Raw genomic sequence first — 26,261 nt, forward strand, 5'->3', positions numbered from 1 at the left:
ACTGCTATGTATTTTATTCAAACCTCCCCTCTGACTTTGTATACGGATGAACAAGTCAACCATGTAATGCAGCATCGCAAGTGGATTAATTACTCATCGAGTGCCGGCATTGACCGGGCACTGCAGGAACGGACAAGGCGAAGGGCGATGGTGTCGATAGGGTGGTTGTCAATGAATTTCAGATTAATTTTTTTAGTTTTTTTTATATTTATCTTGCAGAGTAAATAAGACATTAATGCTGTTATTCGTTAACCTCGACGGTTACGTCACTGTGTCGATTGGGCGATCGTGGATATCATTGGAACGACGACTTGTATCTTCCTTATTAATCTAACTAATTGCGAATTAACATTTTTTTTAATTATAATTAAGGGAAGGATACGGAGAACCGTCGAGGGGTGGGAGAGTAGAAGGCGACTTGGAAAAGAGGGGAGACGACGCGTTTTATTGCCGATTTCTCTTCCTTTCCATTCGATTCGGAGCCCTAGCTCGATTTCGGATCCTGCTGCTTCTTCATGTTCTCCCCGAAACCATGGAATCCCAGGAATCTGCACCCTTACCCGGGGAAAGAGGAGAAGGCGGCGCAGAGGCAGGGAGCGGGATGTGTGCCTGCGCCTGCCTTTGCTGCGACTCTGCTTCTTCTCCCTCAGTTTCATGGAGCCAGAGCATGAAGCGGAAGCTGGAGGGGATGGACGACAAAGCCCCAGGCGGCAACGAAGCCTGCGCAGGCGTGGCCAAGGTGGCGATGGAGATTGAAGTGGAGGCCCTTCGTCAGGCCCTAATCGACCACCACCAGGCGGTGCAGAAGCTACAGATGGAGCTTGAGGAGGAGCGCAATGCTGCCGCGTCCTCTGCCACCGAGGCTATGTCGATGATCCTCCGCCTGCAGCGAGAGAAGGCTGAGAGTTTGATGGAAGCACGCCAGTTCAAGCGTTTTGCCGAGGGGAAGATGGTGCACAACCAGCAAGAGATCGCTGCTCTAGAGGATCTGCTATTCAAGAGAGACCAAGCCATCGAAGTCCTAAGCCGTGCACTCCAGGCATACCGCCAGCGCCTTCACAGCCATGGCATCGACATCGATGGCGATGCGCCTCCCTCGCCGCAAAAGAGTCCTCTCGACACGGCTTCCTGTTCATTCCCCCATTTCGACCTGCTTCTTCGCGATTATCCCCAATTTGATCAGCGCGCCTTATGTGCGAGTCCTAAGCAATTCCAGAAGCTGAACCGCCAGATCAGCCAGCTCGAACGGAAGTCAAGCAACGATTTTTGTGAAGTAATGGACAAGACGGTTATAGTGGGACAGTCACCAAGCCACCCAGTTTCAGGCCTCGAGCACAGTAAGGGAGAGGATTGCCCCTTCCACGGTTGACTGTGCGTCAGATTGTGTTGGAAAAGATGATACGAATGACCAAGTGCATACGGTGGATGCAGTGCGCATGGTGAGTGAAGACTATATCAGTAAACCAAGGGATCTCCAGAACAGTATGGGTGTAAGTGGCGGCGTTGACGAAGACGAAGTAAGGAAGCTTTTTACGCGGCTCCAGGCACTTGAGGCTGATCGAGAATCCATGAGGCAGTCCTTACTTTCCTTAAACATAGATAAGGCTGAGCTAGTGTTATTGAAAGAAATTGCTCAACAAATGTTCAAGGAAGGTGATACAGAGAGAAGGATTGTGAAGAAACCACCTACTGTCGAGAGGTTTTCTTTCATTTCGATGATTAAGGTAAATATCAATTCTTTTTTTATATATTTTCAATGCACAAGTTTTTTGGTATGTAGACTCAATTTAAGTGTTTCGACAGACACCAAAATGAAACATGCTGAACATGAAAATGTTTGGAATCTCGATGGGTGTTTGGATGCGTAGAACATGTCAAATTTGGAGATAATCCTTCAAAGACTTATTGGTTTCACAAGTGAAAAATAGACTGCTGAAGGGTTTTTACCTTAATTATAATAGAGAAAAATTATGCATAAATGTTCTACTGTTAGTCTGATCAAAAGTTCAAAATCTGTCTGTTTATGATTGATGAGAAACAGTTAAGAAGTCATGTGACTTCAGTAATTCAATTCAGAAGATGCAAATTTGACGTATCCGAGAAGGTAAGAATACAGTTACACAGAAATCAAAACAGTTATCATAGTAGTTCCGATGCAATTATACAAGCAATCTTGGCTATTCACTTTATAGTACTATGTCATTTTCCAGTGTCAATTTCTTCTTGCATCAGATTGTCCTTGCATTAACCTGTAATACAGTAAGAAGATATGAAAGTGAGTACTTGTGTTTTTTTTTTACTGATCCTATGAGAATCCTCTGAAATCCAAAATTTTATTCACTATTCATGAATACTTTTGTGCAATTATTTGGGGTATTAATTTTTTGATAGTAATTGACTTGAAGTATGAGTCATTTGAAACCCCTAATGAGTTAGTGTTTTGTTTGATTAGATCATTGAAAGGTGTATGCTGAATGCAACAGTGGTATTTTAATGATGTAGCTTTCTTATTGAGTTTCTACAATTGTAGTGTTTCATCTTTTTTGGATTTGTTCATATTAATTGGTTTTTGGGCTTGATTAGTAACGACAAGGGAGCATTATTGTGGATCTTGTTAATCAAACTAGTTTTTTTATGCTTGTCGCGACTATGCATATTTTACAAGCTCCAAGCTAGAAATTGATTGTCTTTTTCTTCACATTGAATGTTCTCCTACATACATCTTGTAGCTGTTCTTGTAGTAACATTTGTCTCCAGTATTGGAATCTGTTGACTATTTGGACGTCCATGGGAATGTGCCATGGAAGGCATTTGTGCTCAAATCTTAAAAAAGTTAACTTTAATCTTTGCTTAGGAACCCCCTACTTGTATCTCTCACATATTGTACACGACCTTGCCAGTGTAAATGTGAAGCCTGTTAATTTCCCTATCTATTATTGATTATGTATTGACAATCTTGTCTCATTCATCAAAATTTGAGGCAATCTCAAAGGGAATGGTTGTTATATGAAGTCTAACAGCATTTTTTAAAATAATTTATGCAGAGTTTCTTCTCATTTTTCTGGAGACCATCTCAATTAAGGTATGTTTGCAAATTTCGCTATAAACATATAAATCTTTCATTGTTTCAATCAGATGAAAATTGAGATCTCTGTTAACTGTTACCTTTCCAGATACACCTTTGGGCTCTCCGTTGGTATTGTTGGCTTATTGATGCTCTTAGAGAAATCTATCAACACAAGGCATGGAAAGCATCTCCTTGGAAGAGCATAGCCACAGGGGTGACTTCTATTCCTACTGCACCAAGACTCTCAAAACAAAGATCAGATATGTAAATCGACTAGGGTATTGATGTTAATTGTCCATTGGCAAATGTATTCTTTTTTAGTCTATAGGGGGGCCATTCCCGTGGGGATTTCGTCTTGATTGTCAAGCTGCTTTTGATACTAAGTCGTTAGCAGCGAATGTATTCTTTCATGTACCTTAAATGCGTGGACACTGGTTTGAATTTTACTCTACTTTAGTGTGATTATTTTGTGTATATTTTGTCATTCTCCTGTCTGCTTTTTTGAGTGTTGTTCACCGTAATGGTGGAATTTAACCTCCTCTTGCTCACAACAGAGATAGGTGTTTTGCTAATTTCAATTTGCCCAACAACCACACAAGTTAAAGAATGGAACGTAGAAGGAAGACATGCAAGAAGAGGATATGATGAGATTTAGATTGAAGCTCTCTACCTCTTCATGCTCCGACGACATACACCGCCGCCATGGTCTATGCTTCTCCGGAACATCCCAAGAATTACCCCGCCGTCGCCTCTCAGATGCAGCAACGACTCGTAGCCGTTTATCCTGTGCCGGTGATCGTCGCTTCTCCGATCCTCACCCGGTCACGGTAGAGATGTCATTGCCCAACAACTACCTCTCGGCATGTATCGCCCTTGCCACTGTCAAACCCGAACGTTGGCCAAAGGAGCCTGCAGCCACAGCCGCCGGCGCCACCATTCAAAAACGCAACGGAATTTTGGAACGCGACATGTTTGGAAGAATGCGAAGAGTTTGGCGTCCAACTGAAGTCCCTCGGTCAACGTTCATAGGAAAGCAACCTGAAAAGTCGCTTGGTCCTGAATTTGACATGCCGACACCTCGATCGATCGGAATTTAGATGGCGTAGACTGCTCATCCAGCTGAGCACCCAAAATTAGCTACCTACCAATTGGCACCTCAGAAAGATGCAAAATTCAGCAAATAACATCTCCATCTGTCGATATCCGATGTCCACGGAAAGCGTTTTGACTCGAAGCGCGATATCCATCTTCATAGGTGTTGCGTGTTCTACCCCATCGCGCCTTTAATTGGTGGCCGTCGTTGTCCCCTTCTATATAAATTATCTATCGACTTCCGGAGTCGATCGAGCTTGGAGAAATCTGAACGACGGGGGAGGGGAAGATGGCGAAGAAGTCATCTTATCCTCCTGCGGTCATCCCTTACCAAGCCGGAGGAGGAGCTGCCCCAGTCTTCGCTGCCTATCGGTCCTACCGATGCCAGCGGCAACTACCGCTGGTCTTGAAGGGAAACCATGAGCCGAACCTGGGCGCACGGATCGCTGAGTCGACCGGGCAAACCGCGGCGGAGTGCACCGCCGTCGTCTGTTGCTGCCCATGCGGCCTAGCTAACCTCGTCTATCTGGCGGCCGTGAAGCTTCCCGCGGGGCTCGTCCGGCGGGCCCTATGCGGAGCCGGTGGCATGACTCGCCGTGGCGTCGGACTTGTGAGGAATAGGCCCGGACTTCTGACGAATAACAGAGTCAATCCAGTCGATGGCGATGACGACGGCGGCATCAGCTTCCACGCTACCAGGTCGTTGGTGAGGTTGAGGGATGATGCGGCGTGCCCTACGAAGCTGGCGTTGCCGGAGCTGGTGGCGTTGGAGAAGGAGATGTCGGCAAGGTTCTATGGCGCCGGATTTTGGAGAAGCCCTTCGCGGAAGGAGTAAAGGCCGTGGTTCGTCTGCGAAGGAAGAGGGGGAACGGCGACAATGTGAGAATCTCGCAGGTTGAAGAGAGATTAAAATTATGCTTAAAAAATGAGATTTTTTAATTTTAAAAAAAATGAAAAATCAATATTTATTATTAATTTCTTGGTACATTTTTATTAGAGGGGATATATGATAAATATTTATTTTTTATTCTTTAACATTTTTATTTTTTTAGAAATTGTGAATCAAAAATATAAAATCTTCATGAACTGAACAAGGCCTTCCATTACCTAATCCCGATTAAGTTTCCCACCATTAACTCTCTTATTCTGCTCTATTGAAAATTATTTTTTACAGTTTATGATCTATTATTTAATAATAGATAAATCACTATATATATAGATTATTTATTACGTGCTTAGATTATTACAAAATAAATTTTTAAATGAATAAAAAGATGTTAAAAAATAGTTATTCAAGTCATAAAATAAGCACATTGTAGATTTAGTAAAATGACTATTCAAAATATGTTTCAATGGGCTAAAATTTAAAATTTAAATGTTTAATCTAATAATACAATTAAAAGCTTCCTTTATCGAATGGACATCATTTAATTAAATAATCAAGTCTTCTAATTGATTGAAATTTTTTTTTTAAATACTGCAGAGACGAGTAAGCTCTATAGTTAATTATCTCACAGAATTAGAGTAAAACAATATAAAATATGAAAATTTTAATTTGACATATAAAATTTATTTATAACATATCTATTACATAATAAATAAATAAACATAATGAATATAAAGTGAGAGTGTAAAAATATTATTGTTTAATCTTTTGTTAAAAAAGATACTTAAACAATTAATAAATTATTTATTTAGGGATTAGTATTTAGATATTTGAAATTAAAATGAGCATAAGATATGAACTTATGTTTAGGTGAAAAAAAATGAAGACCTAAGAACTTACTTAGAAGCACATGTTTAAATGGAGATAGATCATCAAAATATATTTATATGCTCAATCGTTAAAATGAACATAAGTAGAGGCAATTAGACATACTTCAATTTTTTTAAAAAAAATTTTGCTAGTCCTTAAAAAATAAAGTAAAATTAAATAGAATATGTTTTCAAGTGTTCACAATTTGAAATTAAATTTGGATTTATAGATTTGATGTAATTTTGGATTTATAAATTTGATTTTTTTTAAAAGGGCCATAAAGAAAAAATATTTAGGTAATTTTAACCTCCTTTGAGGTGGCTTAATTTTGTTTTGGATATATATAATTAAACAAGTTTAAAAATATAAAATTTTAAAAGAAAATCAAATAAGCCACAGTTAAAAGTGTAGAAATATTTAAACTAATCAAATTAAAACCAAATTTAAACCAAGCTCAAACTAAAATAAAAAAAAGGAAAGAAATCAAATTTGAACAACTATTTCAACAACTTGAATAATTAACCTCAACTCCACTTGTCCTTGTTACCTTATTAAATAAATTTGAACAAAATAAAAGTTAGTTCTACTTGACAATTAGTTGGGTAAGAATACTTAATCCGTAAAGAATTAGTGAGATCTACTTGAAAAACAAAATACACCTTAATTTTTTTATAAGATCTTAGTTCTACTCAACCAAGTAGTGTGGTTTTAAAAAACATAATCCTTATTTGAATATTTAAGAAATTTAATAGTGTGGTTTAGTAAAACGCCTTATTTATTTTAATAGAGATTAAATTGTGTCAAAAGTTTAAGAACACTCAAGAAAATTAATTTGATTCCTAGCTACAACAGCTCTCTTTTTATATATATATATAAAAATGGTGTCTATTTTTCAGTTGTACCATTCAAATCAAGAACTAGAAAAATAGGTAAAATCCATGGGATCAGATCATGTTAGATGGCATGTCCACCTCCAACTTTACCTTTTTTGCATCATTTGCTTCCCCATGAATTTGTCCTGTCTCACATATTTAACCACTTTTGTCCATCATATTGTATCTTCCAGAGTGAAGTCATCTGCAAGATACCCTTTTTTTTTTTTTTGGCTAATTGTCTTTCTCCCTACGCCGTCATCAACAATAATAACCAAAGCTTCCCCCACTCTCAGCAATTGATTAAAGAGTTGGTGAAGTTGGTGAAAAGCAACACGAGTCACAACACTTGAATTCTCTCTGAAGCACTCTTCAGTTCACCGAGAAGAGCCAGAGGCAAGTGGGAGCCACAGAAGGGTCATCTCTTATGTGGTTATTTGGCCACTCCATTCTCATGCACAACCTACTACTCAATGGAACAAGTGGGAGCAGTTGCATTATTGCAACACTCTGTTCTAGTCCCCACCTTCATTGTTTGTAGTGATGGTTTATGTCACAACAGAGCCCATGCTGATTTCATTGTCACGCATGGAGAAAACAGCCTTAACCTGGGAATTCACACAATTGAACAAGTATAAATTCATGTTTCTCGCAACATCAGTAATGCGTCTACTTTATACACACAAAACCGTTTCTTATCAATCCCAATTTAAATTCACTACTCGATTTAAGAACACCCACGCTAATTTTAACGAGAAGCATTTAGTGTCTGACAAGAACTGAACATGATCATAGATTCCAGAATTGGGCCAAGGCATTTGGTAGGGTAGAACCGAACCGATCCTTCCTTCATCTACGCATTCACGCAAACACATGGTAGTTGTAGAGTTTGAATGCGATGGCGGAGGCCGCTCCATTAACGGCAGCATGCACTGTGAAGCGGAGGTAGATGGGCATCGATGAGTCGGAAGTGGAGACTGAGACTGAGTTGCGTGGGAGAAATGAAAGAAGTTACAATGATTATTATGGCAAATTAATTATCGAGTTTCAGTTCGAATGGTTCACCTACCGTACTTTAATGGCCAACCAAAGCGTGCTTGTTCCAGGGCAAAGCAGGCTTTTGATGCGCGCTGTTCATTCTCGCCTTTATCTTTTGTTCCCTCCCGCTTTAAAATCCATCCTTTTCGATCAGCCCTTGTCGAACCAGCCTGTCTTGTGTGTGGACAGGGCGATGGCGGAATGGAAACAAAGCTTGAAAGAGATGCTTCTTCCGGAGGCAACACTTTGCCTCTGAAGGTCTCCGAAACAGCTGTTCGTGTTGCTGGCCGTGGTCTGCTTCGCATGGTTGGGGGGAAATAGGGATTTCATAGCTCGCGGTGGGGGTGATCTAATTCCATGAGTTCTCGGAGTAGGGGCCTCGTTCGGGGGAAGGAAGCGGCGATGGCGAAGGAGGAGCGAGGTTCCAAGGGCCAGGCCTGGTGAATTTTGTGTTCCATTGCGGTTTCTCTTACTTTTTCTTGTTTTGGTTCGTGATTTGGGATTAAGAAAGGTTTGACCTTTGTAGGTTTTGTTTCACCACGGGATTGCCGAGTGATATCGCGATCGAAGTAGATGGAATGAGTTTCCATCTCCATAAGGTGATCCTCAACTCGGTTCTTCGTCCAATTGGATGTGAAATTTGCAAGAAAAACTTGCTGCTATTTTTTTTTTTAAACTCCTGCGAGCAGTTTCCTTTAATGGCGAGGAGTGGGAGGATTCAGCGGCTGATCACGGAGATGGAGGAAAACCCTAAAAGTGGCCCGAGAAGAAGGCAGAAGGAAAGGGTTGAAGCAGGGGAGCCGCAGGAGGATGCTGACGGAGCAGATATCGAGGAGGTAGAAAAGGAGGAAGAGGAGATGGAGGAGGCGGCTCATCGACACATCGCGCTCGCGGATTTCCCGGCCAACTGCGAGGCGTTCGAGACGGCCGCCAAGTTCTGCTATGGCGTCAAGATCGACCTCAGCCCCTGGAACGTGGCGCCGGTTCGCTGCGCTGCGGAGTACCTCGAGATGACCGAAGATTTCTTCGAGGATAACCTCGTCGCTCGCACAGAGAGGTTCCTCGCCCAAACCGTACTTCCCAGCATCCGACAGTCAATCCAGACCCTCAAGTCGTGCGAGGACCTACTGCCGCTGGCCGACAACCTCACCATCACCCAGCGATGCATCGACGCCATCGCCGCCTGTGCATCTGCCGCGGACCCGAACTCCCTCTTCCGGTGGCCGGCCGACGAAGGGCACCGCGGGGGCAGTGGCAGCGGCGAGCAGATCCTCTGGAACGGGATCGAGACCGGGCTGCTCCGCCGCAGGAACGGCGTCCGGTCATCCTCGTTCGCTGCCGGAGCTGGTTCTTGGTTGGAGGATCTCGCAATCCTAAGCCTCCCGATGTACAAGCGCGTGATCGCCGCAATGAAGGCGCGCGAACTGAACTCCGACGCCATCGAAGGATCTCTAATCTCCTATGCTCAGCAGTCCATTCCGGGCCTTTCCCGCTCCAGACGGAAGCACTCCTCCGCGCCTGTAGCATCGGAGACTGAGCAACGGGAGCTACTGGAGACAGTGATCGCAAACCTTCCTGCAGGGAAGAACTCGGTGGTGGTAGCCTCCTCCGCCACCGCCACGAAGTTCCTCTTCGGCCTGCTCCGGACCGCCCACATCCTCCGAGCCTCAGAGGCCGCGCGAACTGCTCTCGAACGCAAAATTGCCTCGCAGCTGGAGCGGGCGACATTGGATAATCTCCTGATCCCAAACTATTCCTACCTCGCCGAGACGCTATACGACGTGGACTGCGTCGAGCGGATCCTCGGTTACTACCTTGCTGGCATAGAGGCCGAACAAGCACCACTTTCCATACAGGAAGGGCAAGAGGTGGAAAGGGCGACGGCAATGGTGGCGGGAACGGCATCCTCGACCGGTTCGCTTCAGTCTGTCGGGAAGCAGGTGGATGCGTACCTGGCGGAGATAGCATCCGACGCCAATCTTAAGGTGGACAAATTTTACGGCCTTGCGGTGGCGCTTCCGGACGAAGCTCGAGTTTACCATGACGGCCTTTATCGCGCCGTCGACATCTATCTCAAGGTAAAGAGATCAAGTGTAATCGTAGTTGTTGTTCTTCTATCTGTTGATTTGTGTTTTAAAACCTTGGGTAGACGCACCCGCGGATGAACGAGGAAGAGAAGGAGAGGCTGTGCGGCGTTATGGACTTCCGGAAACTGACGCTGGAGGCATGCACGCACGCGGCGCAGAATGAGCGGCTGCCACTGCGGGCGGTGGTGCAGGTGCTCTTCTTCGAGCAGCTGCAGCTCCGGCGGGTGATTGCGGGGACGCTGCTGGCGGCCGAGGAAGAGACGACAGAGCCGTCAGCAGCGGTGGCGGGAAACAGGGGGAGTGGCGAAGAAGGCGGTGCATGGCGGGCGGCGATGCGGGAGAACCAGGTGCTCCGGCTGGACATGGACAGCATGCGGAACAGAGTGCAGGAGCTGGAGCGCGAGTGCTCGAGCATGAAGAAGGCGTTGGCGAAGCTGGAGGAAGGCGGTGAGGGGGAGGAACGTGAGCAGCGACGGCATCGGCCGGACAGGAGCCGATTCCGCTTCCGGTTTAGCACGCAGGTGTGCGACTCTCGCGAGGGCAACGTGGTGGAGTCGAGGCAGACGGCCAGGCGCGAGCTGAGCCCGTAGCTTTGCTTTCGCGCTGGCTTGTGGACTAAAAGCGCCACCATCTTCTAAAAACAACCGAAAGGAAACTTGAATCTGATTGTCTTTTCGCCATTTTATCAAATCTCGTACCCAAGATTTTATATTTATATTGGCCACTGTCACATCACACACTGAAATGTCTTGACGGGTTTTCACGTCTAAATCCTCCATAACACACCATTAAACTTCTTGTCTTCCAAATGGAGCATTGGAGGAGAGGCCTTGTTGGAGGCTTGGAGCAGAGACTTTTGGGCTTTGATATGAAGAGCCCAGTGCACCAATGCTTAGGTAATGAAGCAGCTCATTGAAGGACTTTTTAAAATTGTTTATCAATTTATATTAAAACTTATATATAATTTCTCATATATATAAATAAAGAATTTATGTTACAAGGCACGAGGCAGTGCACCCTCAGATCCCAGCAATCCCACATGCCACATGGCCCTTGTCTCCCTCTCCCCCCCTTCTCGGATACCCTTTGCTATTATCTGCCAGAGACGCACGTGTTGTGTAGACACGTCCAGTGGCACTTGGGCAGTGCATGCACAGTTTGACATCTCGATTCTGCGTGTGTGCCCATTGGAAATTTGCAACCTTAATTAATGGATACTTTCTTTTAAAATGTTAGTAAACAATTAAAGTTTGAGTAATTAATCATATAATTTATAGTTTATATACACCACCAACACCATCTCCGGTTGCAGAAATTGAGTTGCCGATGGCGGATTCAAGAACACGCCACTTCCACCACCTCCTCTGTCTCCTATCCATCGCTACTAGCCTCGAAGTCACCGGCGGGAGGCTGCTCCAGGGAGCCCCACTTGCCGCGCCGTCTCCGCCGCCGCCATCGGCCACCCTGGCGGATCAGTTCCTGACCCCGCACAACCAGGCTCGTGCGGCGGTCCGGGTGCTGCCGCTCCAGTGGAGCCCGCAGCTGGCGTCCACGGCGAGCAGGGTGACGCGGGACCAGCGGGAGCGGAGCGCGTGCGAGTTCGCGGACTTGGGGTCGAGCCAGTACGGGGCGAACCAGGCGTGGGCGAGCTATCCGATGGGCCCTGCGGAGGCGGTGCGGTCGTGGGTGGCGGAGGGGAAGTACTACGACTACGCGAACAACACGTGCACGGCGGGGCACAAGTACTGCGGCACCTACACGCAGGTGGTGTGGCGAAGGACGACGAGCGTCGGGTGCGCGCAGGCGGTGTGCGGCGGCGGCAGGGGAAGAGCGACGGCGACGGCGACGCTCACGCTGTGTCTTTATGATCCCCCTGGGAACGTGGTGGGAGAGAAGCCTTACTAATTAATGGCTAATTTATCAAATCAGGCCTCCTGTTTTCAATTTTATTAGCTGGACTGCATTTTACTTTTCTAAATGTTCAAATCACGTCGCATTTTATTTTTTTTTCTTCTCAATTTCTTTCAATCTATCTTTTTTTTTGCTCAACAAATTGATTCTGACATTAATTAATAGCATTATAGCTTTAATAAACTTGCATATAAAATTAAGTCCAAAGTAAATTGTTAAACCGATTGTTTCTAAACCAATTGCTTGTGGAGGGTAAAGATGGATTGCGTAAAGCCTAAAATGTGAATGGTAAATTTTATAAAATTATAATGTGATTATGTAAAAGAAATAAAGGTGATTCATCTAGGAATTTAAAATTCAGAACGTAATTTATACACATCTATCTAACTAAGATATATCTTTTAAATATTTAATCTTTTTTTTATTTTCTTAAATATTTTACAACTATATCACAATTAGGGCATTAAATGTTATTATTCCTTGCCCTTATTAATTGATAGTACTTTTTTTGAGATGCGAGCAATAAATTAACAGTAAATTAATATTGATTTTTATCAATTACAATGTTTGACTCCTCGTGCCATGCTTTAATTACCCCATTAATACTAGGGGACACAATGTGGCGTATTTATTTAGGTCAAAAAAGATTTAAACTTTTAAGTATTTGTTTTAAGATTAAGTGAAAAAGACAATAAGTGAATTGAGTTCAATGAAGTTTAAAGCAGAGAATTGGTTAGTTTGGTCAAATTCCCATCAAACAAAACAAAACTTGCTAAACTGCATAATCCTATTCAAAAAATTCATAGACTACAAACTTTGGTTACCCCTTCCAACCTTTTTAGTTCAAATGTTGAACACCTAAAGAGTATGCATGTCAATTCCAACCCAGCTCTTAATGCTAATTAGTGGTTTTCTTGGGGGATTGTTAGACCACAAGTACATATTGAGCCAAGTGGAAGGCGACTAATTGCAATAATATCACCCCCAAAGCAAGCTAGAAGACCAAAGGGATCCTCCAATCTGTCTACTCCAGAATTAATTGGGTTGTAAGATATGAATACCTGATATAAAAAAATAAGGGATCCCAACTATAAAAGGGTGGAAGTGGAAGTTGTACATTTCCTTCTAATCTTCTCCTGTCTAGAGTTTTAGATCACAATGGACTCTCTTGGATGTGTTCAAAATCCTATCCAACCTCACTGATGAAATTTATGTGAACTCTAGTCTCATCGACGAATCAAACATTGTCCATGTGAAGTGATTAATTTCAATTTACTCATGATGTGAAACTTGACTAAGAGGTTGAGAAACATGACACTATGTAAACAACTCCAATCTAGTTTACATCTTTTCTAAGACTCATTTTGCGTATTACCTATAAGAGACCTCTGAGCAACTCGATAAAATTCAATGATAGACTGTTGGAACTGATTATATTTAGCTTAGACCAAGTCTCAACTCTAGTTTCTTTTGAAGCTTTTGCCCCAAGGTTGGAAAAGAGGTGAATCAAGTGTCACTCCAATGGCAATGCTGACCTTGGTTTCTTTAGGGGATTAAGGCGGCGCACTTCTTGCTCTCTTAGAAGATGTTGACCTCTTCGAATCAAGTAACTTTCAATACACAATTGATTTGAGAGCCTTGGTGTTGGTGGCTTGTTGGCCAAAAGATCCAACTTTAGGGATCAATGTTGGCATATGAGTTTCTAGGCCCCAAATTGGGAAGAGGAGTTGTTGTATCAAGAAGAGAGTGGCCTCCAAAATAATCAATAAAATGAGCATTCAAATTTGACTGAGGATGTGTTAGAAGGATGAGAGAGGAAAGAAAGATGTGCAAGCCTATACAACCCTAGAGTGCTATAGACAAGACACTTAGTATAAGGTTTTGAATAAAGGTAGCTAGAGAATTGATGTCCTGTGACAATTTTTTTTTCCTTTCCTAATGAGCTCGAGTAAAAATATTAAGCAAATGTTGAAGGGGACCTTTAGAGTGGGGATTGGCCAAGAGGAATGAAACATATGAAAAAAATTATATTTTATGGAAGTTGAAATACCTTTAGGTTAGATGTTGTAACACACTGAGCAAATTAGATATTATTAACCACTTTAATACTTAGGGCATTTAACCTTCGAATAAGAGGACTATAGAATGGTGTCAAAAGTTTGGGGAGAATCAGCTAATGGTTCCAACTGTATGAATAAGAGAAGTGAAAGTTAAAGACAGGTTTGAAAGATAATTATACAAGTAGATAGAGGAATATAAATTGTCTCTATTTGAGAATAACATTCAAAAGGAAGGAGCTCAATAAGTAATATTTGATCATATTCTTAAATTTAGCCACTAGGATGTTGGAAGTGTTAGAATGAACATTATCTCAGTTTTGACTTAAGCCAGAAGACATGCAGGCAGAAGTATTCCATTGGGATAGTAAAAATGAACTTGTCAGCATAATAATTTCATTGAATTGGATTCAAATCAACCAAATTAAAGATTCAAGTTGGTTTAAAAGACAAAGTCGAATTGAATGCAGTTCAAATGAAGGCTATTTGTACATAAAATGTAGTCAAGTATATGAAGATATGCATGTGGTATCATTAAAAAAAATAATTACACAAAAGAATTAGAGAAACTAGACATTTTATCAAAGTGGCAATGAGAAGTCTTGGAGGCAGAATGGGAGAGATGAACTCGAGAAGGTCTAAGCAAAGGACCTTAGCAGTCTTGCAAAGAGAGGGGAAACGACTCAAATTTGATAATGGGAAAAAAAAACAAGTTATTGCAAGTAATGGCGAGAGGAGATTAATGAAGATTTAGCATCAAATTCAAAAACAGAAAAAGATCTTTGTACAACTTGGTTTAAGAGGAATAACTGATGGGGGTGAACTTAATCATCAGTTTCAAAGGTCCTGGATGACACATGCTCTTTGAGATGGTAGCACCATTGCGAACAAGATTTAATGCATGTGCTCAGAATTTAACCAATGAAAAAAAGCTACACGTGCCTGAATTGTTTAGCTGACAGTTACAAACAAATTCAAGCCGAGGTTGGATCTACCTATGCACCCTTACCACATGGTGTATCATTACTGAGAAGACTCTAAAAGAAAAGTCAAGGTCGCATAAAAGAGGCTTTTTGGCAGCATTGGAGATTTACTAGTGTACCACAATGCTCTGAGCCACAATTAATCGACACCTCTAATCCATAATTGTCAGACAAATAACTCCGCAGTCTTCACCTAATTTCATCTCTATCCTTGCTACCCTAGTTCACCCTGTACTCATTTACCTTGAACAAACTTTTGGTAGTTCAACTGAATTGAACTTACTCTATTCACCGCAGTCAAACTCTCTCTTCCCAAATGGAACTCCCTCTAACTTTCCCACCAAGGTCCAAGCTAGACACAACAATTAACAGACCTCAGTATTTGTTATAGTTTTGACCATAACACAGTGTTTTTATATTAAATTTTGTAAATTAAGTTAAAAACATCTTTAAAATTATATTTTTCTTAACTTTATATTATTTCCTGGTAATTCACTTCCATAACCAAAACTGTGTTACTTAAGAATGCTAACAAGAAGGATATCTATAAAATTTTAATTACCTATACTTGTTTAGATATTAATAGTGTTGCTCATCTCATACCCAGTCGTCTAGGATATATATATGTTCCTCCCCATATACACCCTATATTTTTAAAATAGGTACTCACCCTAATAGATGTCTGTCTAATGTTGACCAAATACCACCTGATAAAGAAAAATAAATAAAAATAAGAATGTCAAGTATGTATATAATCTTAAAACAGCTTAACTTTTCTCAACTATTCACCAGTCGGCCTTTTAATCTAAACTCATCAATACCCATAAGAGTTTTGCTATTTTATCCAAATTTTAATATCTATATCCATTTAAACGGATCGAATAGTAAGTACCTCCTAACATCCATTCTTGCATGCGTGCGTACTCTTCAACCTAGCTATCATGATCTGTTGCAGCTTGCAGTGTTCTTAAAATCAGATCGGCCTGAGTTTTGGGGTCCTCTGATTGAACAAATATATTATGCCAGTCAATAGAGTATAAATGATCAATTATCTGATTTTAATAACACCGACAGATTGACCATCAGTATAAATGGATTACCAGGATCCATGCTTGCCTATTTGAATATAATTTTCTTTTTTAAAAAACAACGATATGGAATTTTTTTCAGGACATCAAAAATACATACCTTTGACTGATACTCCAGGAGCGACTCATATACAAACCTGCACAATACCATTAAACTTCTCTTTTCCAAAATAGCCCAGGCAAAGTTTGATATTGGCACGGCTCAATCGGATCCAACTATAAATTTATAATACTAAGAATAAATCATGATGATTTGATTGAGCCGTACCAACATCAAGCTCTCACCTAGCCTCCCCTCCTTATCATCCTCAAGTTCATGTTTATTGCAGAGAGACGAGACTATTTATAGAAGGAGAAATTAAATCGAACTCGAGGAAAAAGGGATACAGTGAATGGATTTAATATGTGGAGAAAAATGAAACGGTTGAGGCGTCGATGTCTCTGTTGGAGATGTTGGACCAAAAGGATAGTTTAATGTAATTATATACATATATTTAAAAGATAAGTGACGTACTTGAACTTGTTTCAACTTGTTGCACGTCTTCTTGTTTGACCCGGTTCTTTTGTTTCTCTTGCCTGCCAACATAAAATAACGTGGAATTAAAGCCGGTTATATCACAGAGTTAGCTATGGCCGGCAACCAAACCCTTTGGATCTTTCCATCCATGAGTCAACTTCAAGTTGTACTGTGGTCAAGATTCTGGTTTGCCGGTGCCAAACAAATGAGTCTGTGGAGGATACTATATTTTGTTTTTGACTTTTTGGTTGATGAAGTTTGTAGCGCGACGTACTAAGAAATTTATCCGAGAGGACAAGCAATAAATGAAAGCATATGGGCAATCACAAATGAAGGGGAAATTCAATCTCATCCATGTCAAGCTGTTTGAACTTTCAAAAACTCATTAGATGCTTGTTTCTTCAAGATTCAGGGATTAGGGAACCAAGTGAACCTCTATCCATGATTACAATTGACTAGCAAGCAGACTGGTAGAAGTTTTAGCTTAGTTCATATAAAAATACCTGGCTTGTCACTAATATTTCAGCAAGGATGGTGTTGGTGAAGCTGAAGGCTTTAAATCCTCGTACCTGTATATGCAAAAAGAAGTTAAGCTTATTACTGAGCATTGAATATACAAAACCATTAACTTCAACAAAACAAAGTCAAGTTACTATTTGCAGCTGCATGGGGTTCTGCTGCATCTGAAAGGACTGGATTTATTGTAGCTGGACCATTTTCTGTAATGAATTCCCCTAGTAATACATCTATTGTACTTTTCTTGGCAGAAGCAGTGATTTGGGTCGCAGAGGGAGAGGAAGGTGGTTTCAGATCTTCATACCTACCAGAATAGCACATTAGGCATTCAGCTCAGTCAACAGGAACAAAATCAGACAAGTACAAGGAAAACTTGCATATGCTGCGTAAGGAGAGATAAGCCTATTTCCTGGGGACATAATTTGTTCAAGCTCTTCATTAGCAACGTCTCCAGCCATTTTGGATGGACTAACAGCAGCTGATGGCTCGGTAGTACTTGGCACGGGAGTCGGGACCTTGGTGGCTTCAAGTCATTATACTTATTCATATAAAACACTCCAAATTCACGAGTTATGCTTCCAGCATAATGTGTGAGACCATAAAAAGTGGCTCACATAGCATAAGGAGAAAGTGAAGTAATCTTTTGCTCTTGCACCTTTGCAGGTTCATCCTTCACTATTGGCTTGGTAGGTTTAGGTTCAGCACAAGAAGGTGCAAGCCCTTTCAAAGTCTCAGCTGATGATTCCTGAAAGATAGAGATGGAGCATGGCTAACTCATAATTAAGTTTTCATTGGTAGCTAGAATATGGCTTGTTGCATTCAAATTATTTAGCAAAGAAAAATAATCAGTTTTACTGCATGCCCAAAGGAATTGGAAATTGTTTGAAGAAATATACAGAGAGAGAATAGGTGAGAGATCAAGAATGCTGTATAGAACTATAGGTTGATTTGTTAACTGTAAAATTCAGTGTCAACGGTCAACAACTAACCTGTTTAGACTTTATCTTGGCAAGAAGCTCCTCCATAGGCAGCAATGGTGCAATTGTTTCAGCAATCACCTCTACAATCTTACAGTAACTGAGTTTCTTATTTGTCACCATGCAGGCCATGAGTTCTGCAACCTGCATTAGGTAATTATTCAATTTTATAACACAAAATAAAAGAAAATAACCTAAATTATGATGGCCATCATGTCCTTTATCAAGGATAATAAATGAACATTCAAAATGAATACATCTTGTCCTTTCGCGTGGGTTCGAACGAGGTCAATTTAGATTTAGTCTGGCAAGTTTAGAGCCTAGTCAAATTTTTAAGTGGCAACAAACATTTCCTCATAATCCCTACTAGGTAGCTTCATGAATATTTCCTCATCTATATTATGATGCAAGAAATCATTTTTTATGTCTAACTGATGTAGCAATCACCAAGATATGGTTGTCAATGTAATCAAAAGACAAACAAAGGTACTCGAAGATGAGAATCACACGGTTACTAGAAGGCATTATGGTTGAATAACATGAAAGGAACAAATCACCACTAGATATAATTCTAACTCTAATACCATGTTGAGATTGTTAAAATAGGAAAACTATTACGGTTGTTACCTTAGGTAGTCCCCTCTACTTAGATATAGATTACCCTTTTTTGTTATTGTCATTTTATATTTACATCCTTCAGGTTGGTATATATATTTAAATGAGCCATATTTTATTTACAATTTTATCCTCAATAATAGCATTTACCTCTCTACCTGCAGAGTAATCACCTCCATCAAATTAACCATTAACCTCCACTGAGCTAAGAACATGCAGGGATAATAAGAGAATTCACCTCCACCACGGTAAGGGCACTCATCCCATCGGGGTAATAGAATTCAATTCCACCTAGGTAAGACACTCACCTGCACCACGGAAGGAAAATGTAAGTCTAACTGGGGTAAAGCATCCAAGTTTGTTCCACTTCTCGGATTTTGCAGCATGACGCCACTGGGCAGATTCCCTGCAACATTCCCTTTTGCAAGACTATTTCCGACTAAAACTCAAAGGACCGACTCTGAGCCTTAATGTCTGATCCTCTGATCTCCTTCACGTACTTCTACTTGTACTCATCTCCACATGAAATGCATTCCATGTGGTACTGCCTCGATACTAAAAAGAGATTATTTTAACGCATGTTCTACGCCAATGCCGACTCATCTGCCTATAGATTAACTAACACCCTGAAATCGGGCACGCCGCGACACCGGAAAGCAATCAAAGCTTAACCGAATACGAAAGTGATTGATTGTGCAGGAGCTACGACCCTTCACGCAAGGAAGACAAGCCAAAGAAACGAAGGGAATCTAGCGATAAAGGATAGTCAAAAATTACCTGGACGCCGAGGGCGGAAACCGATATGGGGGCAAAGTGGACCTCCATCGCAAAGGCTCATCGTTCTCGGAAAACGAAGGAACCGGCTGGATATGGCGACCGACGTATCCACAGAAGTCCGTGTTCGAGGGGAATCGAGCTGCGAGCACAAGGAGATCATCTCCATTATCCTCCTACGCTACGCTCTCCGTGTGTTCGATGAATTGGGATTTGGGAATGAATACCGTTCCAGCGGCGGGAGAGAAAGAGAAGCGATGCGGTATAATGCAGCCCTTACCGCAGATGCTGATCCGCATAGGCTTATTTCGCGGTCCCACTTTTTATTTATTAATTGGACGGTCTCTCCAATCGATTCATTGCTTTATTATAAATCCGATTTTTTTTTTAATTTAAAAATTATTCTCATAAATATTATTTAAAGTTTAAAAATTATGAAAATTTTCTTATTTAAAATTAATACGATAAGAATTAGATATTGCTAGGCCGTGCGCATTTATATAAAGCCATTAATGAAAGGACAATATGGGAATTAGAGGTGAAGGGAGAATTTCTGAAATTTTCTCTTCTCTAACAAAGTCAAATAATCCTCAAGAAAATTAGGGAAAAATTTGAAAAATTCGGGGGAAATGCAGGTAATAGACTAGATATATTGCTTAATAGATCATACAGTTACTACATTTTCATCAAATTCAATCGCATACTTCCCCTCCATGGCAAAAACAAAGCTCAAGACCTGATGCCATAGCATCTGCATCCTAATGTTCAATGACATCAACCTTCACCACACAAGAGAGCAGGCAATCCAGCATCGTTCTGAATCCAAAGCAGGAAGAGCTTTTGCTCGTCATCTTCGTCTTCCTGCTCCTCCTCTGCTTCCTCTTCTTCTCCTTGGTGGGCGCACTGCAAATCCGGTGGTAGTGCTTGTACCTGCGTCCACTGCAGCCCTCATGCCACCACGTTGAAGATGAAACAAAGCTCCCATTATCTGGCACCAGTTGCTTCATGGACTCTGCGTCTGCCTCTGCTCCATGCTCACTAAGCTTCTCGTATCTCATCCTGCTCTCTCCTTTCTCTTCTCCTCTGCAGTTCTTTCTGATTAATTAAGTTCCTTCATGATTCTTTTCATGCTGGGACTGGTCCGAAGAAGACGGAAGAGAGAATGAGACGGTGGTGTCTCTTTGTGGTTGGGTGATGTTGAGGAATTGCATGAGCAGAGGTGAGAGATTAAAATTACAGAGATGCAGGTGCAGGGACGACGGGGCCAAAGGACATGTGGCGTTGGGAATCTCTTCTGAACTTTAGGCCTGGAGAACCAAAATTCACGTGAGCTGCATGCGAAGGGGCCTAGGGATTTGACAAGGCAAGTTGGATTCATTGAGCAAAGAGACACAGATCTATGGCGTTAGATTCGTTGGATGTGAAAGGATAGAGTGGCATAGCATAGGAATTAAATTATAAATGAAATGAATTCATAAGGTAGAAAGAAAATGACGAAATGATTTTAACCTGTTAGGTTTATATAGTTTTTCTTTCAATCAATATATATAAATTATTGTTTAACATATTTATCTTTGTGAACCTAATAAAAACATACCTATCCAGTTCAAATTTGTTTGATTGGTACTAATAGTTTGATCAAATTGATCGTCTTGGTATATTAGCCTAGTCTTTATTTTTGATCGAGCACAACTAGCGTGTTTTGGACTTGACCAAGTCACATGATACACTGGAAAATTCTCATACTTCTATATAGATCACTCGTAAATGGGGAAAAAAAAATACTTAACGGCTGTCTCAAATCGTTTACTATTAGTACTTGATATGGTAAGTCTTACCAGGCCTGACGTAGTGCGATCGGTCAATAGATTGCCCAGCCTGGCCGGCCTCGGGGCCCACGGTCAAGGTGGTCTTACCCAGTCATGTGCGGCCCCAAATGTCAACAGACTGGCTGACATGGCAAGCTCTAGGGCCCATAGTCTCGTTGTCGGTACTCTCAGTTAAGAGAATCTGAGGGGTCTGATAGATCATAACCCGGAAGCTCAGCCTGTTCACCCGGCTCAGCTGGAGTTCCCTTGCTCGGCCATCCCTATACGATGCACGGTTCACCCGGCTGTTATCGTCTATACCTTCTCCCGGATGTCAATTACACTGCCGGATCATCTTCCGGGAAACACACTCCCAGATCCTCATATTATGTCTCGGCCATCACTCCCTATCACCGGGACTGCTCGGCCGCATTGAACATTACCGTGCCCGAGCATCTCTTGCCTCATAGACTCGCTTCCCGGGATACGCCTTGGGTAACCTGTTCACTGTATCCATACTGCTTATTTGCCCGGCCATCCCTTCGAGGCATATGGCTTGCCTGACTAATACTAAGCATAATCAGTCCCGAGCCTAATTTACCTTCCGAATGCAGTTCCCGAGAAGTACCCCCGCAATCAACCTAAACTGTGTTTATCGGCTCATTGTAGCACAGCTTGTCAAGTAGCCCGGCCGTTCACCCACGGTGTCTGGTTCACTTGGGCAACACACACCCTACTTGGTCCCGGGTAAACCCGATCACTATCGGTCCCAGATGCCTTCCCACTCCGATAAGTAATTCTAGCTCAAGTCCGGTTAACGCTACAGTCAAAAGAACATGTAAACTGGTATGCAGGGAAAAGGTTGCGCTCATATCCTCATGATCCTTCCCTCCGTGGCAGTCATCTTCCTCCTTTTTTGGCTAAACGACAGAAGCCGGGTACATCGCCACGCTGGAAGACGGTTACAGACAGGTCGCCCTTGTCCCTCAGATGCCATCCCTCTGGCGCAGGTGTCAGACAGCATCAGATGCTGTCCCCCCGGATACCCCCAAAGCCTGCTTCGTTGGCAGATGGGAGGTTCTCTTCACAGGTATATCAGTCCTCTCGTAGGTATGAAAAAATCATCGAATCTCTAGCATACTCACTATTGTCTTCTTCTTCTTCACTACTGTTTTTCCCCTGTCGGAAACCTAACTTGAGCGTCGGAGTGGCCTGCCGGGACTTCCCGGCGCCAGCTAATCCGTTCGTTCTTCAGTGATCTTGCAGGTCCTCTTCTTCATCGGACCCACGTCGGTTGAGGTGGCACATTGTTGACTAGTAGATTGACTGTCGTCGGTTTTTGGCCGGAACAGTACTTTCATCACTTATAATACTTAACAACATGTGTTTCTTTCACTAGCGGATTAACTAACTAAGAATTACCAAACTAATCTCACAATATCTGTGCTTATTAAACTATGAAAACTCGATCTCAGCACAACCTTCAGCCTTAAACAAGGAACAGAGCTTCACAAACCTAAACAAACACCTACCAACATCCAAACACCAAAACGAACCTTATACTCACTGTTTGATGAATGGTTCAAGATTTCTTCTGACTTCTTTTTTCTCGGGGAGAAGGATTAAAGAACCAAAGGCTCGGTCCATTTGGCATCAAGATTGTAACTTAATGATGCTTATTTTATTAAACAAATATAATATAATATAATATAATAATATATTTGAATGGTTTCCCAAATCCTTCTCTCGCGCATTGCCGTAATTTGGTGGCTTTTCTGTCTCGATCTAGCAATTTGGAGCATTAGCTGTTCCCAGTGTTAATTAGCGCATAGACAACAATAATTTTCTCCGTCATTTTGCCTTCACGGACAAGCACAACGTCAATGATCGCCCAATATATTATTAAGCCGTGTTAGATGAATCAAAGTGATGAGTGACAACCATTTTCTTTAAAACAAAATTCAACTTCCGCCAACTGCTTATTCAATAATTGTGGACCTATTGCCCTTACGAAGGGGTGAAAGAAACTGAAACAATGAACAAAGCTGCCTCTCCCACACTTAAATTATTCTAATCTGTTCTAGCAATCCTAATCCCACTATTTTGCCTTTAACTGTACTGCAAATTTACCAAGTCAGCGATGGAAGAGCATCAAACAAGCTATAGTAATATCATAAACAAGCATCAGGACAAAAAATTAAAATAAAATAAAAACCATTTGAAAGTGCCGTATTAACAAAATGGAATAGAGCTTATACCTTTTCAACAACTACTCGATTGATCTCTTCAGCTCATTAATCTCTTCTCAGAAAACAAAGCATCGGTCTCTGCTTCAATGGAGCTCTCTCCCCTGTTTCTCCCCGCTCTGCTTTTGATCCTAATTCCTGACGTTTTCACCCACCAGGCCGCCGCGCAGGCCAACACTACGCTCTTTTCTTGTTCGTCGGATACCTCGCCGGCACATCCCTGCGCCACCTTCGTGCTGTACCGGACGCAGCCTGGCTACACCGATCTCACCCGCATCTCCGACCTCTTCGGCACCAGCAGCCAGATCATACAGGAAGCCAACGGTCTGCCGTCCGAGTCCATCACGCTCCTCCCCGCCCAGCTCATCGCCATCCCAATCAACTGCGGATGCACCGGTAACCGGTCTTTTGCGAACGTCACGTACTGGATCGCATCCGGTGACAACTTCTACGTGGTCTCCACCCAACAGTTCGAAAACCTCACGGATTACCTGACCGTGCAGGCCTTGAACCCAGGGGTAAAGCCGACCGAGCTCATGCCGGGGCAGGCCGTGCTGGTGCCGCTCTTCTGCAAGTGCCACGATGAGGCCATGGCGGAGCGAGGCATCAATTATCTCATGACTTATACGTGGGCCGCGGGGGACGACCTTCCGAAGCTGAGCAAGGAGCTGAACTCTTCAGTAGAGGAGATAAGAGCTGCCAACAACTACAGAGATTTCAGCGCCGCCATCTATAAGCCAATTCTCATTCCGGTGGCAGAAAAGCCGCGCCTCGCGGTGCTATTCTACAACACCACCACCAGCTCCGAAGGGGGTCGCCGCGGGAAATCTAATAAGAAAGGCATCATTTTATCAAGCATGATCAGTGCTGCTTCGGCGGTGGTGATTTGTGCCTTACTCGTGCTCGCTTGCTGCAAGGTTTCTCCAAATAAAATCGTGGCACACACCACGTCAAACTTGGAAGGTGTCAGAGAACTTCTGTCGCCTAGGAAGTTAGCTCCCAGCAAGAACCAAGCTTTGAGCCCCAGAGCAAAGGGAAACAAGGTATTGGCTGGCGTCTCCCAGTTCATCGAGAAGCCGGCCATGTTCGACGTCAAATCCATCATGGAAGCCACCATGAATCTCAGCTCAGCTTACTGGATCGAGGGCTCCGTTTACCAAGCCACTCTCGACGGCGAAGTCTACGCGATCAAGAGAGCGAAAGGCATCGACGTGGCAGAGGAGTTAAACATTTTCCAACTGGTCAACCACGCGAATCTAATCAAGATGGCCGGATTCGCCATTCACGAAGATGGGGTCTGCTTCTTGGTGTATGAGTTCGTCGAAAACGGATCGTTGGACAAGTGGCTCTTCGCGAATGCCTCCTCCTCGGATTCCGTCAGCTGCCTGTCGTGGAGGCAGAGGCTCAACATCGCGCTGGACGTGGCGAGCGGCCTCCAGTACTTACACGAACACACGAGGCCGAGCATCGTCCACGGTGGCATCAAATCCAGCAATGTGCTGCTGGACGCGCACTACAAGGCCAAGTTATCTAACTTCTCCAAGGCGAAGCCGGCGACGGTGGGGCTGCGGCCGTCGGCGGACGTGTTCGACTTCGGGGTGCTGCTGATGGAACTGCTGTCAGGGAGGAGGGGCGGAGTGGAGGAAAGGGACGCGGGGGGCACGATGTCGAGGGAGATGAGGGCGGTGTTGGGGGTGGAGGAGAAGGGGGAGAGACTGAGGAGGTGGATGGATCCGAAGTTGAAGGGGCTGTATCCAGAGGATGGCGCGGTGACGGTGGCGGCCATGGCGAGGGCGTGCACGCGGGAGGATCCGACGGAGAGGCCAAGGATCAGTGAGATTGTGTTCGGGCTGACGGTGCTGGCGCAGTCGTGCAGCGACGCTTTCGACAGGGCGTGGGCGGCGAGCTCGGAGGAGACGATGCCCATCAAGGATGTCGTGGCGCGTTGATTTCTTGATTTGAGGTAGCAGAGCCCACTTGGTCAACACTGTAAATTGGGTAGACCAGGAGTTTTAACTAATTAGTCAGGTTCATATTTTGCGTGGTTAATATCACAAAGTGGAGACAAAAGAAAAGAGTTTTTCCTGGTCAATGTGTGTGGCGTAATATATATAAATCGCGTGTTTTTTTATAAAAATTATCAGGAAAGATTGAATTTTCAAGGCAAAGATTTTCAATCGTCCTAATTTTAGTTTGTGATTGATGCTATTGCTTTTGTCGTTCTGCTCCACTAGGTATTGCTAATTTATACAAATCATTTCTCCAGCATTACAAGTTACACAATACACATTTGAGTAAAAAAAATATAATTCACCATCTAGGTCAATCTCACTAAATCGATCTTATGATCATCTATAAAGATGTAAATCTGGAAGCTACAGTTGATCATAACTAAGAAGGATATTGTCTCGGCTTCGTTGATATTCGACTCTTATTCATTTCAGTAATTTTGTTTTATCGTAACAACTCAATTATGTCCCAAAATAAATTACACAATAGACGATATTTAACCCGGCACACATGTGAAGTGTAAGTTAGTTTAATCATACATGGCGTGCCTAAGAGCAGCAATTTGATACCCCTTTGCTTAGATGCATATTTTGGATAATATTTCATTGTACTTGGGCTGCTAATTATACATGAATGATTGGCAAGTCTGTAGTTTCCTCGCTTGTTTATTTTGTTAATATAAACATCACCACAAGGCTACTTATCGTACTTTGACATTTAAACATTTAACATGAGTCACCTTTTTCTTCTCTCTTGCTCGTCGAAGAGAGTAGACCCAACCACTAGGTCCAATTCGGATCTAGCCTGGACCTATAATTGGGTTAATGGATTGATTACTCATTGATCT

At 42.7% G+C, this 26,261-nt stretch overlaps 4 protein-coding genes and 2 pseudogenes across 4 annotated transcripts; 5 read left to right on the top strand and 1 right to left on the bottom strand.

The window, feature by feature from the left end:
- Nucleotides 1-434: 434 nt before the first annotated feature.
- On the top strand, nucleotides 435-3,541 carry LOC141820505 (myosin-binding protein 7-like; annotated as a pseudogene).
- Nucleotides 3,542-4,447: 906 nt separating this feature from the next.
- LOC141820506 (uncharacterized) lies at nucleotides 4,448-4,994 on the top strand. Its single transcript, XM_074707827.1, has one exon. The coding sequence runs from the start codon at nucleotides 4,449-4,451 to the stop codon at nucleotides 4,992-4,994; it is 546 nt and encodes a 181-aa protein (XP_074563928.1). The 5' UTR covers nucleotide 4,448.
- Nucleotides 4,995-7,933: 2,939 nt separating this feature from the next.
- LOC141820700 (BTB/POZ domain-containing protein At5g66560-like) lies at nucleotides 7,934-10,834 on the top strand. The gene is made up of 4 exons (XM_074708069.1): nucleotides 7,934-8,265; nucleotides 8,352-8,424; nucleotides 8,515-9,903; nucleotides 9,975-10,834. Exons 1-4 carry the CDS (start codon nucleotides 8,183-8,185, stop codon nucleotides 10,500-10,502), a joined length of 2,073 nt encoding a protein of 690 aa, XP_074564170.1. The 5' UTR covers nucleotides 7,934-8,182; the 3' UTR covers nucleotides 10,503-10,834.
- A 158-nt stretch (nucleotides 10,835-10,992) lies between these two features.
- Nucleotides 10,993-12,191, top strand: LOC141820721 (STS14 protein). The gene has a single exon (XM_074708091.1). The coding sequence runs from the start codon at nucleotides 11,239-11,241 to the stop codon at nucleotides 11,815-11,817; it is 579 nt and encodes a 192-aa protein (XP_074564192.1). The 5' UTR covers nucleotides 10,993-11,238; the 3' UTR covers nucleotides 11,818-12,191.
- Nucleotides 12,192-16,445: 4,254 nt separating this feature from the next.
- LOC141820734 (uncharacterized) lies at nucleotides 16,446-17,605 on the bottom strand (annotated as a pseudogene).
- Nucleotides 17,606-23,478: 5,873 nt separating this feature from the next.
- LOC141820726 (serine/threonine receptor-like kinase NFP) lies at nucleotides 23,479-25,519 on the top strand. Its single transcript, XM_074708096.1, has one exon. The coding sequence runs from the start codon at nucleotides 23,494-23,496 to the stop codon at nucleotides 25,351-25,353; it is 1,860 nt and encodes a 619-aa protein (XP_074564197.1). The 5' UTR covers nucleotides 23,479-23,493; the 3' UTR covers nucleotides 25,354-25,519.
- Nucleotides 25,520-26,261: the final 742 nt, after the last annotated feature.

The sequence above is a fragment of the Curcuma longa genome, unplaced genomic scaffold (assembly GCF_044706935.1).
Source record: "Curcuma longa cultivar G26 ecotype Majalengka, Jawa Barat unplaced genomic scaffold, ITB_CL_G26_1.1 utg509_np1212_2302976_RagTag, whole genome shotgun sequence".
NCBI lineage: Eukaryota > Viridiplantae > Streptophyta > Magnoliopsida > Zingiberales > Zingiberaceae > Curcuma > Curcuma longa.

Coding starts and splice junctions, on each gene's coding strand:
- LOC141820506 (XM_074707827.1), top strand. CDS start 4,449: ATGGCGAAGAAGTCATCTTATCCTCCTGCGGTCATCCCTTACCAAGCC.
- LOC141820700 (XM_074708069.1), top strand. CDS start 8,183: ATGAGTTCTCGGAGTAGGGGCCTCGTTCGGGGGAAGGAAGCGGCGATG. Junction 8,266..8,351: donor GGTTCCAAGGGCCAGGCCTG/GTGAATTTTGTG, acceptor TGACCTTTGTAG/GTTTTGTTTCACCACGGGAT. Junction 9,904..9,974: donor CCGTCGACATCTATCTCAAG/GTAAAGAGATCA, acceptor AACCTTGGGTAG/ACGCACCCGCGGATGAACGA.
- LOC141820721 (XM_074708091.1), top strand. CDS start 11,239: ATGGCGGATTCAAGAACACGCCACTTCCACCACCTCCTCTGTCTCCTA.
- LOC141820726 (XM_074708096.1), top strand. CDS start 23,494: ATGGAGCTCTCTCCCCTGTTTCTCCCCGCTCTGCTTTTGATCCTAATT.